General features: G+C 43.5%; 1 protein-coding gene and 1 long non-coding RNA gene across 5 annotated transcripts in view; one reads left to right on the top strand and one right to left on the bottom strand.

Annotated features, from left to right (window-relative positions):
* The window catches only part of LOC119695062, a 68,812-nt gene extending 63,257 nt beyond the window's left edge, over window positions 1-5,555 (bottom strand). Inside the window, exons 1-2 of one of the 2 annotated variants that reach the window (XR_005255042.1) lie at window positions 5,164-5,555; window positions 3,747-3,898 (exon numbers count right to left, since the gene is read on the bottom strand). This is a non-coding gene — a long non-coding RNA (uncharacterized LOC119695062). The remainder of the gene's footprint in view (window positions 1-3,746; window positions 3,899-5,163) is intronic. The other variant, XR_005255043.1, reaches the window with a different exon arrangement.
* Window positions 1-14,050, top strand: part of AMMECR1 (AMMECR nuclear protein 1) — a 97,864-nt gene that overhangs the window by 20,274 nt on the left and 63,540 nt on the right. For 2 of the 3 annotated variants that reach the window (XR_005255041.1, XM_038122886.1), the window contains exon 2: window positions 4,515-5,040. Coding sequence is in view for 2 of the 3 variants with exons in the window: in XM_038122886.1 (XP_037978814.1) it covers window positions 4,515-5,040 (526 nt within the window). In the remaining variant the exon portion in view is untranslated. Of the gene's footprint in view, window positions 1-3,978; window positions 4,191-4,514; window positions 5,041-14,050 lie in introns of those variants that run through there. The other variant, XM_038122887.1, reaches the window with a different exon arrangement.

Below are 14,050 nucleotides of genomic sequence, written 5' to 3'. Positions count from 1 at the left end.
CTTGTTTGTTTTGGAGGGTTTATTTAGTGGAGTGTTTGTTTGGTTTGTTTTGTTGTGTTTTTTTTTTTTTTTTAATGCCCAAAATAATGCCCAGTTTTACAGTGCAAGTCCATATGGCTTAACAGGACCAAACTCTAAATTCATATTGGAGTGAAAAATGCCTGTAAACAATGTGAATTGTAAGATAATACAGACTGGATTCACAGTATGGTAAAATTATAACATAGTCCAAAATATGAAACAGTACCAGGATTCCAGTAAAATAACATGTGAGGACCTTTTGTCTGCTGGCTGTTATCACATCCGGAGATGATTTTTTGTACAAGATTTTTTAGAAGAAACTTCAATAGGGGTTTGATATATGGAACAATAGCAGGATATGGCCTCTAAATGGTAGGAACAATTGCTGATCTCAGACATGTGCAAGTTAACTTTCATTAGCTTTGTTAGATTTTGTGCACACTTTCTGGCCTAGATTCAGAACTGCATCTAATTTCTCCTGGGGACAGCTGAGACACTGAGTGTAAGTGAAGAACAGTAACTATTCTGTCTAAGCAGAATATACTGAGGAAAACTCACATGAGCCTCAAGACTGTGATAGACCAGTTTGGGAATAATGTGAGAAAGTAATACAAGCAAACCCACTTTCTTTCCAGCTACACCCTTGATGCCTTGTAGGCTGCAGAGCAAGGGAAGAGTTGCCTAGACTGGCTCTACAATGGGTGGGAACTCCTCAGACCAAAGGAATTTTTAGCATGTAAATATTCCAGTTTTATGGCAGGCCCATCCAAAAAAAGCTCATCAGGATGGGAAGATAGAAAGATAGAATTTAACCTTTGAATTTTGGAAGATGTACGTACAGACTTTTCTCTAGAACAGTAACTAACAACTCCATAGACATGGTAGCTGTTTGCACGGTTCAAATTTTGAAGGGATTTTCTTTTTACAGAATTGTTTGTAGTACAATATTTCCTTCAGTTCTCACAAAGTATATTCTGTATTTTGAAAAGAGGGCTTTCTGTTTCCCTTTCCTTCATTGTCTGCCTCTGACTTTTCTACAGTCCCAAGCATAAATGAATTTCCTCCCCATTCAAGGCCCTTTATATTTCCTCGACTGGTTTTCTTTACCTATTATTTAAAATTTAAATATTTCTGTGATTTCTGACAGTGTCCCCATAAATATGTGAAACACTGCTTTAGGCTGTATCTTCTAATTTTTCACCAGTACTGTTTCAGCCGCTCAAAGCCATTAATTCTCAATTTTGTGTTGCCACTCCAAGAGGCCAACAGAGATTTTTGTGCAGCCCTCTGATAAATCAGACTGGAGAACTGATTTGGCTGAAAAATAATTGATGGAAAAGTGTTTTTAAACTTTTATTAGTGTTTTTAAACTTGATCTTCTGCCTCACATCTGCACAAACAGCTGCATGACCACATCAGAATGGGTGGGGCAGGAAAGAGAACAATTAGCTGAGGTAGAACTGCTTAAACCAACATTACTACTCCTGCAGAAGTGCACATGGAGCCAAACAGCCTAAATGTGCTATTTTAAGTACTCTTTTAAATCCCTCACCTGTTCCAGTGCCTATTAAAAGAATTGATACTAATAAGGCAAGGATTATATCACTCCTGCTTACTGGAGCCAAATTTTGGTTCATTGTTTCCTTGTTCTGGTTGATTTGTCTTCTAATTAGATTGTAGGAAACATAATGGGGAAACATAAATGGTCTTTTGGCCAATTTAACAATAATCTGACTTCTACTACAGTCAGTGCAAATTTTACCTCAGATTCAAAAGGAACTAGATTGTGTCTGCCAGGATATCATTTCCCCCAGATATTAATCATTCTGATTATTTTGTTTAAGAACGGCAATCCTTCAGAGCAGCCTCAGATTACTGAGAAATATATTTCTGCAAATAATTCTAAGTTTACTATAATATTTTACAGCTCTTTTCAAGAATAATGAGCTGTGTTTTTTAATTAAACATTAATTTTAATCTGTTACTTGGAATAGATAACTTTTCTGAAATCACTGCAGCTTTAGAACATAAGGTGAGCAACAGTGCTAAACAACTGAAGTCATAAAGGAGAGCTTCATCACTCCTAAATTGCATTGACCTAATTGCACCACCATTCTGATTCTTTTGCTAAAGAGTTTGTTTTTCATCCGGTGTTCACTTAGGATATTTGACTGCATGAGGCACAGCACTGTCATCAACCAACAGGAAAGAATCTGCTAAAGTTTGCAGAGTATAGAAGTACATTCAGGGTTTCTTGTAGTAAGAAATGTAAAAGGCCTTGATACTTAACTGAAGCAAAGGACCAATGAAACACATGTTGCAGTTAACCAAAGCCATATTATCCAAATAATAAATACTCCTTCAAATAGAAATGGAAAATTTCCATTGAGCTATGAAGAACATTTTGTGAGGCTGCAGTTCTCTGCACTTCAAGATATTTGATAATGCAATTCTGTCTTCCTGATTCCACTAGTTTCCACAGCTGTGTTTGTGTATTTGTTGTTGTCTTTACCTAGAGATTGGGTATGCATTACATGCACTGAGGTAAAACAGGAGCACAACTACAGGCAAATACAGCAGAAAACATCAGCAGAAGTGGAAAAAGGAAGGGTTTTTTCTAATTATTAAGTAATATACTTAGTTTACCCTTTCATTCAGGGACCATTTGCAATACAGTATTTCATCAAAAAGTTATCACTATTCATTACCAGTAGTCTTGATGTTGCATAAAGGTATCAGTCCTAGCTCTGAGCCTTACAATGAATCTTCCAAATATCTGTCCCAGTGGCGTGAACAATGAATCTATCTGCATTGTAAGCTTTGGCAGTTACTGAGTATTTTTATAAATATTAGTGTTAAATAAATAGGATGTCAAAAAAAAAGAGAAAAAGACAGAATTCAATACCTGGAGAAACTATTTTCCCAAAAGCAACAGAAGGTGTCACTGCTAACTGATTTTAAACAAATGAATCCCTCAGTAGAAAACACTGTCTTTGTTTTAAAGAAACTTGAACATCGTTTGGGAAGGTAACTGGGTTCCCTTCTCAAGTAGTCGCCAGCTCCAAACATAAACATTACATTTAAAAATGGAAAAGACTGCTTCACACCATCTAATTCTCCTTTCTGTTTGCTATTATTCCCTGCAGCTGTTTTACTTCAGGCTATGATTCACAGTCAAAGCAAGAGGAGTTTAGCCAGTATCTGGACAGAAACCTCCAAAGGGCCTTTTAACCCATGAGTATAGGAGATCTAGTAATTGGGGATTTTCTCTTCAAATACATCATTGAAGATGCTGCCAAAATTAATATGAGGATGCTGGAGAAACCATTTCCATCAAGAAATGTAAAACTGAGTCTCCAAGTAGTTTGAGACTGAAATCTTTCTGTATACTGCATTACAGCTTGTGTAATGGCTGTCTCTCTAAACTTGTGATATTAACTGTGTGGTAATCCTCACCCCCTTGTCTTCCTTGACACTGTAGTGTTGCTATTCTATGTTAAGCAGCTGTTACATCCCATGCCAGGGATGGCTGCATAACACTGACGGGTGAGGTGTTATTTTCTAAATATACTTATAGATTTTGAAGCACTTGATGGCTGTTTGCAAGTCTCTCCATCCATTCAGATATATCTATATGTGAGGCTAACGAAAAACAGTAATATAAAACAAATTTTCCCTACTTAAAAAGCTTAATTTTGTGTTTTTGGAGAACACCAAGAACTCACATCCTTTTTCCTCTGGACTTCCCTTCCCTAGAGGTCCCTCCCGCGCTGCCCGCACCCAGGGCCGTGGTCTCACCGGGTCATGGCTGCTGGCTCTGCAGCTGCGGGCCTATGCTCCAAGCTGCTATTTACTGGTTGTGAAGTAATTGCCAAAGCTGTAATTTAAAAAAGATATGTTTTATATACTTATATATATATATATATATATATATATATATATATATATACACATATACATATAAAGCCCGTGGCTTTTAGCCATCACGATTGCATGCTTAATAGCTGCATCCAAGCACTCTCTTCAGGCTCCCAGCCTGGCGGCTCCAACACAGCCCTCCCCTTCTCTTCCCCAGAGAAAGGCATTTCAGGTCACTTGAATTATTTAGCGGGGTGTTTTTAACCATCTCAAGGGCTTTGCTCCTGCCGTGCGGCGCCTGCAGAGCTCGGGTTTGTGGGTTTATTTTATTTTTTTATTTCTCTTTTTTAGCACGCGAGGTGGAGTTGCTCCACTTCCCTGGCAGAAGGAGGAGATAAAGCGCGGGGGGAAGGCGAGAGGGGCGGCTTGGCGTGTGGAGGGGAGGGGAAAGGCCGCCACACCTGCGGGCCGCGCTGCCCCCTCAGGCCCGGCCCTGGCCGCCGGGGCCGCTCACCGGGTCGCTCTAACGCAGCTCTCTCTGTCTCTTTCCCGCCCCCCCCCCCCTTCCCCCGTCAATCCTCCTTTCCCTCCCGCTCCTCATTCATCCTCCCCTCTCCCGCCCCCTCCCCGTGCAGGCGAAGCGGGCGCGGCAGGAGGCGGAGCGGGCCGCCGCACGTCCCCCGGCCGGCCGGCCGGCCCCCCCGCCATGGGTCGGAAGCGCTGCGTGGGGGGAGACGGCTCCAAGATGGCGGCGGGTTGCTGCGGGGTGAAGAAGCAGAAACTCTCCAGCTCCCCTCCCTCGGGCTCGGCCGGCCCGGGTGGCGGCGGCGGCGGCTCCCACTGCGGCGGGGCGGCGGCGGCGGGGGGCGAGCCGGGGGCGCTGCCCCCGCCGGGGGGCCCCCGCCTGAACGGCATCGGGGGGCTGGCGGGGGGCGCCGCCGGCTGCGCCCTGTCCCCGCCGCTGCCGCCCAGCTGCGGCGGGGGCCCCGCCGGCCTCTCCCCGCCGGCCTCCTCGCTGCTCGCCTCCCCCGGCTCCGGCGGGCCCGGCTGCAGGAAGATGGTGGTGTCGGCCGAGATGTGCTGCTTCTGCTTCGATGTGCTTTACTGTCACCTGTACGGATACCAGCCCCCGCGGAGCCCCCGCTTCACCAACGACCCATAGTGAGTATCGGCGCGACCGCCCGCGTGGGCGCCTCGTGCGCGCCCGTCCCGCCCGGCTCCCCCCCGGCCGGGCGCCCTCCCTCCCTCCCCGCCGGCTGCCGGCTCCCGCCTCCCGCCCGGCACCTTCCCCGCTGCCGCCGCCCGGCCGCTGTCCTCGCCTGGCCCCACGCCTGTCCCCGGGCCCGGCCCGCGGGCGCCCCCGCTCCCCGGGAGCCGCGCTGCCCTCCCGCGCCGGGCTCGCCCCGGGGAGCGCCGCGCTGCCCGCCAGCTCGGTGACTCCTCCCCGGCCCCTCTTGGCCCGTCGCGCACGGGGCTCGCTGGTGACATCTCCCCCGAGATTCCTCACACCTCTGACAGCGCCCTGCTCCGAGCGGCCGCCTTTGTGGCAGGCTCCGCGGCCACGTCCGGCCGCCGCGCTCCCTGGGCAGTGCCCTGTCCCCGCTGGTGGGCTCTGTTCAGCAGCCCCCGAGTAGCTCGCTCCTCGCTCGTTTCACCAGTAGTCCTTACTGGGACCCCTTCACTAGGCAGCCTCTCGCTGTCCGTGTGTTCTGCATGAGGGCGGGCCTCTCCTTCACCAGTGCTGGATGGTGAGTACCCAGTGTAAGAGCCCTGTCGTGCGAGTCCCGGATTTGTGAACACTGGTGTACCTGTACATTCCCCGTGCCAGGCACTTGTAACGCTACTTTGGTCTCATATCGTTCAGAGTCCTTGCTTTGTAATGACTCCTGAAGATCACCCAGTGTTAGACATCCCGAGTCCCTGAGTAATCCACCACATCAAATTCCCAGACTTTTGAACAGATCACATAAACACCTGTTACTCCCATCCTCCCTCTGCCTCCCAAGCTTCCTTACAAGAGTGTCCAACAAGGGCCTGTTATATTCCTGTCCCTGGCCACTCTTGTTCAGTGTTTGTCTTGAACCCTGTGCCACACTGCCTTCAGAAGTGACCTGCCAGGACCGTCTTGCCCAGCATGTCAGCACCCGCAGCCTGCCTGTGCTGGGGAGCCGGGCATGCTGCTGCAGATAGAGCTCAGACACTTCAGGGAGTAACTTCTCTCTGACAGGAAGTTCCTTCCTCTCAGCCGGGATGAGTTACTGAGTTGCTGCATGATCCAAGTCCGTTTGATTGCAGAGTTAACGTAAGGGGTTGTTGAAATTGAATTTCCGCTGTTTTACTTTGCTTTTAAATGGAATGGAGCTCATGTGGTGCATTTTCAAGCTCCAGCTGAGACTTGACTGTGTTGGTCCACCAGAGTGCATGTCACTTTTTTCCTCTTATGTATAGCATGACTATCAAGTTTGTGAGAACCTGTGCTTTCTCAGTACTTAATGAGTACAAGTTTTCTGTGTATGTCCTGGACCCTCGAGCACCTTCACCAGTGCAAACAGTTATCGTGCAGTCTGTGTTTCATTAATGAGATGTAGTGTATGCTTCTTGGTGTTTAAAAATGTAATGTATTGATAATCTTATTTGTAGTCCTTGCTGTTCTAACACCCAGGATCTATACATCTCTTGCATACTTTCAGCTGCTGTCATGACAACCCAGCTCTGTGGATTCCTACTTAACCTGCCACCCCAGCAAGTCTTCCCTATATGCTCTTCATAACTCCTGTGTGATTTCACCAGAGTACCAATAATGAAAGGAGGGCAGGGAGACTCCACTGTGAGTTTCTTTACCCAGGTCTTTTGCAAATCCATGTCTGTCCTTTTGTAGATACCAACTGTTCAGCAGCTGCTGCTCTGAGTAGCCATTTTGCTGTGCGTTGTCCTGTGTCTGTTCTTCATCCCAGACCACTATAGGTTGCAACATCAGCTTTGTGCTCTTTCACTTTTTCATTGCTGTAAGAGAGTTGAATTTTGTCTGTGTCTCTGTAATAATATTACATTGGTGTTATGGTTTTTATCTGTGTTGCAGAATGATTTGTTGAACAGGTTAGTTCTACTGTGTTTTATTAGTAGAGGAAACTGAGGCAGGGGGAAGGATATCAGTGCTAAAATGTTTCCCAGTAAGCATTTTGATTCCTCTTAGTAAGCAGTAGATCAATTTACTTTTTTCCTCCTGCTTTTTACTTTAAAAACAACACAATTGCAAACTAAGTAAAATTATTTGAATTTTTCTGAAATTCATATGTATTCTTCAGATTTAGTTGCTAGACCTGGTGAAAAGTTGCTGCATCAACTTCTGAACTTCTAGACTTCAGAAAGCGGCACTGTCATTAAAATTAGTAATGTAATTTCTGTTTATTCCCATGCTTGTGCTGGCATGCATGGTTGTATAGATCAGGAAATGATCTAACAATAATTTTATATTTTTCCCCAATTGGTTACAGAGTTTGGTTCTCTCTGGATCATTGCATGGCTTCACAAACATTTGTGCCTGCACAATTATGAGGTGGGAATAAGCAGACAGATGGCAGAACTGCTGCTTTCAGCAGCCTTGTGAGCTGATTATGTTTGTGCAGTTGGGGAACAACTTTGAAAAAGTTGTTCAGTATTACACGTAAAATTTTAGGTCGGTGAATAAATTGCTATTGCTAAGTGTTCAGAGGCAGCATGATTTCTAGCATTCACAAGGTTTGCAGGTAGTCTTATTGATAACTGGGTAACTCACAAAGATGAGATGTTGGCTTTGAAGCTGGGCTTCATCCTGTACAGCAAAAAAAATCCTGAATGAGAGCTGGTGTTTTTCAGTGAATGTGTGTTGCAGCTTTCTGTCTCAAATTCATTTGAAGGTTTCGTCCATGGACTGAAATATCTGGTGAGCAGTGAAAGAGCAGTGGCCTAAAATAAGGGTTTGTATGTAAATTATAGAATTATTTTTTAAAGTTATGTTAATTACAGGGAGGATGAAAGACCCGTGAGCAGGTATCCTCACACAAACATGACTCATGTTCCTTGCAGGTCTTTGAACAATGAAACTGGGCATGATCAAAGAAAAGCAGGTGGCTGAATCACTTGGACGAGGGGTTCTGGCATGTTGTCTTTAGAACAAAACCTGCTTGTGACACCTCTCGATTTTCCTGACTTTCTGATGCCAAGATGAGGACAGCATCAGGGCAGCAAATTCAAGGCAGTAGCAATGAGTCGAAAAGCTTGTTTTGAAAGGGTGTGGGCTTTGAACTCCAGGGCAGCCCATACATGGATGAAACAGTTGGCATTTTCCTATCTCTGGAGTTCTTAAAGCACAGAGAATAGGGAGTCGAGGGTATTGCTGGGGAGGTGTTGGGTTGGAGGGGGTGGTGACTCATGGAGTTAAAAGAAGATAGCTGGAAGACACTGAATCTCTCCAGCAGTGTTTTGTTGAGAATAGGCTGAGCAAGTTCTTCAGCCATGGACTTCCTCTCCTCTTGTAGGCTCCATGGATGTGCTGACGCTTTATTCTGTCACTCTTAATTGAAGAACTTTTTCATACCTTTAATTTCACCTCACTTTGGGTTGCTCTCTAAGCGACCCCTGCCCTTCTTCACAGGATATGTCCTGCAGGGCCTGTGCCTGGCTTCCACCAGTGTGGTGGCTCTCAGACCACAGGTGCTGAAGGCATGTAGAAATTACCCTGGCAGTGTGAAGACTGATACAAAATTTGAAAATTGCTGACCCAGACAAAATTGCCTCTAGGACTGAGTGTCATTTAAACATGGTTTTTGAGACTCAGTTTGATGGGTAAAGTTACAAAACACTGAACTTGTCCATAGAAATGAACTGTAAGGGGTTGCAGAAAGAATTGTATAAGTATTTTAGCCCACTCATTTATGGAGAAGGAAATCTGAGTAGCCTTTTTTGCTGTGTTTCTTACCTTTCTGACAAGTAACTCCTATCCCTTTATTGCTTTTCTTGGTCTTGTTTGGTTTGGTTTGGTCTTGTGCAGTACACAAGATGGGCCATTATGATTAGTGGAAGCAATACCATGTCCTGCCTTCTGTTGTGAAAGTGGAAAGGAGGTGTCTACCAGTGTGAAGGGGCTCAAGGTTTACACTGTTGATCTCTGCTGTTTTCCTTCTAGTAGGGAAGTGTTTGAGTGGAAGCACAAGAAGGTTGTGACAAGAGAGGGAGGGTAAGTGTGTGAAGAGGAGTTCAGTTGAAGCTGTGCTGTGGGGAGTGAGGAGGACTCTTTTCTTAGAATCTCACATCTGTGCTCACTGTAATGACTTCCCTTGGCACACAGAAATCATCTTTCTGAGTTTTTGTCCTGCACAGTGTCTGCTTCAAGCTCTTCATCTTGCCTACTTAATTTTAATGTCGGCATCTTTGTGGAGAAGACATTGTCTGACAGTCCCTCAGGTTAACTCCTTTGCCAGTTGTTTGGTTTTTGTAGTCCGTTCTTGAAGGTTTCCTGCTAGTGAGCAGGATTATTTTAGTGGTGACCACCTGTACTTGATACAATTTGTAAGGGGAATCATTTTTTCTATCCCTGTCGTCTGGTACTTGGTAACCAAGAACACGAGTTTGCAGCTGGAGTGAGTGATGGGACCTGTGCCCTGCTTCCCATCTGTCTGAAAAGCTCTTTGGAAATTGTATTCAAATGCCCAGGTGAAGACTGGCTCACATCTTCCTCATCTGTTGGAGACTGTGCTGGCTCACATCTTCCTCATCTGTTGGAGGCAGTAGGTGGTTCCTGTAGCTGACCTCTGTACCTGTGGTGGTTCTGGTGCTTTAGGGAAGCTGACAGCCCCATGCACATGAGGAAGTGTTGCTGGCTACCACGTTCTTTGCTAGGAATAGTCTGTATGGCTTGACCATCTTCTGTGATTGACGACCTCTGGATTAAAATATTGTCCAGGTGATAGCCAGTTTTGAGCTAAAGACTTAGCTCAGAAATTTATCTGTTCCTTCCTTCATTGATAACTTGTGGTATTTTGCAGCAGCTGTTTGTTTGGCTGCAGGACAGAGATGCAGATCTGCAGCCATGTTGATGACTGACTTCAGTATTACATTGTGTTTTCAGGTCTAAGATCTGTTAATTTACATACTCTGAAAGGGTATGGGGTAGCACTACTACACTACCTTAATATTTTGTTGGTGAAGTTTGGAAACATTTCAGTTCAATACAGTTTAAAAATACAGAGTTAGCTAGTCTTGTGCCCATTAGTGCCCACTCAAAGACTTAAAGTTGTGATTCTACTCAAAATGAGTGTAACTTAACCTTGTAGTAAAGAGACAGTTTGAGGGTTACTGGATATTCAGGATTTTTCCTTAGTTACTGAGTCTTGGTAAAGCATTGGTAATGGTGGAGAATTGCTGGTAATTTAGATTGAAATAGCTTAAAATCTTCTGTACAGCCCCAAAGCTGATTTTCTTGCAGTGTTTACTGTCCAATGCTTTGTATTAAGGCATTGAAGAGAGATGAGACTTGCTATAGGTGTGTACATATGCTTACACATACATGTCAATAAAAATGTTATGTCTTGCAGTTGATAGGATTTCATGCTTTTCTCAATTTCTTGTTTCTTGGCTGCAGCCTGACCTCCAGCTTTAGTCTCTACAACCTACTGTATGTTGGAACATTGCACTTAACTCCTTGCTTGCTTTGGTATATGCTTCTTTACAAGCTTTTTTTTTTTTAACTTTGTCTCGAAACTTAGAATTTCATATTGTCTTAAAAACCCAGCAGTGTTCTTTCTCTGCAGTCCCTACACAGAGTTGAGCTGTACTATTGTCATTACTGCTCTTGATGCCAGGAATATGAAATTTTGTTGTTTCTCTGCAGGACTTGGTTGTATGGCAGTGGAGACTAAGGCTCTTTTGTGGCAGACTCAGTAATAATTTATATATATTGTTACACTCCAATATTACACAACAGCTATAATGATTGCTTGGTGATGGCCAAAGATCAACAAGGAAACACACAGGGAAGTGTTCTTTCACTTCTGTGTGTCTGTCTGGCTTCATTCTGGTTTTCATGTGCATGTCACGTGCATTTGTAGAAGGTTCAGTATTTTCTTCTGAATTAACAGGGTATATTGTTCTTTACTGTTGAATTTTAAGTGTTGGAATATGAAGTAGTGGTTCTTTCAGAGTGGCATTCTGTGATAGATGCTTTGGAAATATAGTACAGTAGAGAATGTGTATTTTGGCTGGCATTGGCAGTGCTCAGCAGGGAATTCCCAGCATATTTGAAAGCAGGTCTGGTGAATGCATCTTGGTGCAGCAGAGGGGCAGAAGGGATAAGGTTGCATGGCTTCAGAAAGAAGCTGCCTTTGCCAGTAGGCTCATCCTCTGATAGGGTTGGTGAACTGAGAAAATAATGCTATGATGAACTCCAAATTAAGTTATCTGTAATTTGAGAACTTTTTCCTTCATGAGTTCACTTTAGTGAGCTGTTCTTGCATACAGATGAGGTAGTTTCTATTAATACAGTAGATCAAATCATTGGTAGTCTTAAGGATAGACCCTGGTTTTGTTTCTTTAGCTAAAAGCAGTCACCACAAAGTTGTACTAAGTGCTCTGATTCTCTGCAGTACTAGTTCTGTGGAAGTTAATTTTTCTCATACTTGTAGGGTGAAGAGAGGTCAGCAACAACCTCTCCTTGTGTCATCAGTCTGGTCATTCATTTTTATTGCCTCCTTTGGTTTAGTTACATTCATATAGTTTGTAATATTTTCTTTATTCAATTTGGTGCTTTATGTTCCTGCTAAAGATTTTCATGAAAATTCAAATTTTAACATTGTTTTTGACATTTAAACTCTCTGACTCTCAGAAAAATGTATTTTGTGTCTAGATTTGGTTTACTTCACACGTACATCTAACTTCAGTATTTTTTAGCTAGAAATTGTTGAAACATTAATGATTTAGGAATGCAAGTATTTTATTTGGAGCTGCTGAAAGAGTATGCAGTTCTGCCTTCTCTTCAGTTTTGAGTTGAATATAATAGTAATGTTATCTAGCACTGAATACTATAACAAGAGAAATTTAATGTTGGCACTTTTTGATTGCTGACAGTTAAGAGATAACCAGAAAATAAAAGTTTGGGACCCTGGGCTAGCTCATTTTGCTTAGTTTACAGATCTAGACTGTGACCAGTTAATGAATGAAATGTAGTCTTTAGTTTTTTGTTCTCTCAAAACTCATGCTACAATTAATGGAGCAAGCTCAGTCTGTTAAGTTGTTTTTGCATTAAGTAGCTGTTTACAGTTAAGTGCAGGTTTTCTGTAGCATCAAGTTATTGTCTTCAGAAATAGAAGTGTTAGTTGTTTGATACATGCCATATACTGGTGATTTGTGGCAAGAGTCTCCATGGAAGGCAGGAAATATGTAAATTATTTAAAAATAATAGTAGACTCACCAGAGTTTGGCCAATACACAAACTGTTGCTAGGCTGGAGGCCAAAACAAGTCCAGTCAGGCCCTGACCCTCATTAGCAAAGCATTATGAAAATGCTTGACTTTTTTTATGATGTTTATGCTCCTAAGGAGTGGGTTATTAAGATTAGTACTCAGCTTAGCATTGCAAAGCTTGCATTTAAATAACAAGATGGGGCAGCTCTACTGTGGTTAATTGACAAATTCTCAGAAACATGTCCTTGCTGACAAAGCATGCTGGGAGTGCAATAGTTCTCAAATGGAATATGGCTGTTGAGTTGCTCCTAGTGCTGTTCCTCACTGTGTAATAGTACTGTGGTATATGCTGGCTGACCAAAAGCTGGGCGGTTTATCAGTCCAGCCCTATAAAAAAAGTCAGCATCTTTCCTGGGCTATTTTTGTGGCCTTCCAAAAAGCCCTTCATTTTCATGACTGGGGTGTTGGCTAAAGCAATCAATGTAAAGAGCTTCATTTCTGAAGTGGCACACCTTCCTGTTCCATTGGTCAGAAACATATTTGCTGAGATTGTTTTTTATTTTTGCATTTGTCATCCCTTCACATCTGGTGTCCACTAACAGACTGCACCTCTCTGTCTGTGCCTTACAGGATATGCCTGAAGTTTTTGTAGTCTGACTGGGCTTTGATAACTTCCTGGAAGGCAGTGCTTGTTGTGAGTACGTGGATATTGCTTTGCCACACTGAGTACTTGCAGCCAGGGTTATTAAAGTGCTAATTTCATGAGAATGACATCGTATGGAATGCACAACAGCTCCATGGAGTTGTGGCAAGGTCACTGGGACAGCAGCCATATCAAGATTTGTATGTCTTCCCAGAGCACTCTTGTGTTACAAAGATGGAGTTCTCACAATCCTTAATGGTATATAAAATCTCACTTTATGCTTTTATTTCCATCAGCTTGAAATCTGTGGCACCTTTGGCAAAGTTGAACCTAGGGCTGCAGTGGTTGTAATATATGTGCTATAGACATTCTCCTGTAATTTATCTTTTGCCCCTCTGCCACCAAAGATGACTCCTCTCCAGGCTTTGTTGGCACACCATGGATTCTAGCATCTGGGAGGCTGTCTGCTTTATTTACTGAGTGGTACTTGGGGGCCATGTTTGAGACAGAAGAGAGAGGAAGAGGAGGATCCTTGTCGTAAGTTTTTTATCTTTAGCATCATTAATGCTTATGCTTTATCTTTTCTGAAAGTTAAAACACTTTCCCTGTTTTCCATGTGATGCTCTGTACAGAGATAAGAATTCTATGGGTGAAGCTCAAGAATTCATGAGTTTTAGGTGTATTAAGGTAGAAAAATGTGTGTGATTCTCCACTGGTGGACAGCAGTCTTGGCCTGTGTAAATCTGGTTGCTTCCAGTCCCTTTTTCTAGGTGACTGTAAGAATATAAGGGTTGGGTGCCACACTGTTTTCCTTACTCAGTAAGTGAGCACAAGGGTAAGTTCAGCTGCCAAGGAATGGCAAGTTTGCAAGGCTTTTCTTTTCTGTATAAATAAACTTGCTGAAAGATTGACTTTTGGGAAAGATGATGTGCCAGGCAGAGATCCCTTGTAAGAACCTTGATGAGGAAGAAAAAACATATTTTTGTAGTTTTCTGTCCTTTGACTGCCACATTAAGTAGGCAAAGAAAGTGCTGCACCAATCTTCTTGTAAGTAGTGTTTCTGCAGAGAGAGTGCTGGGGGCTGAGCTGGTGC

Source organism: Motacilla alba, chromosome 4A (genome assembly GCF_015832195.1).
Source record: "Motacilla alba alba isolate MOTALB_02 chromosome 4A, Motacilla_alba_V1.0_pri, whole genome shotgun sequence".
Lineage (NCBI taxonomy): Eukaryota > Metazoa > Chordata > Aves > Passeriformes > Motacillidae > Motacilla > Motacilla alba.
The sequence above is the reverse complement of the archived record's forward strand: the minus strand, read 5'-3'. Positions and strand labels throughout refer to the sequence as shown.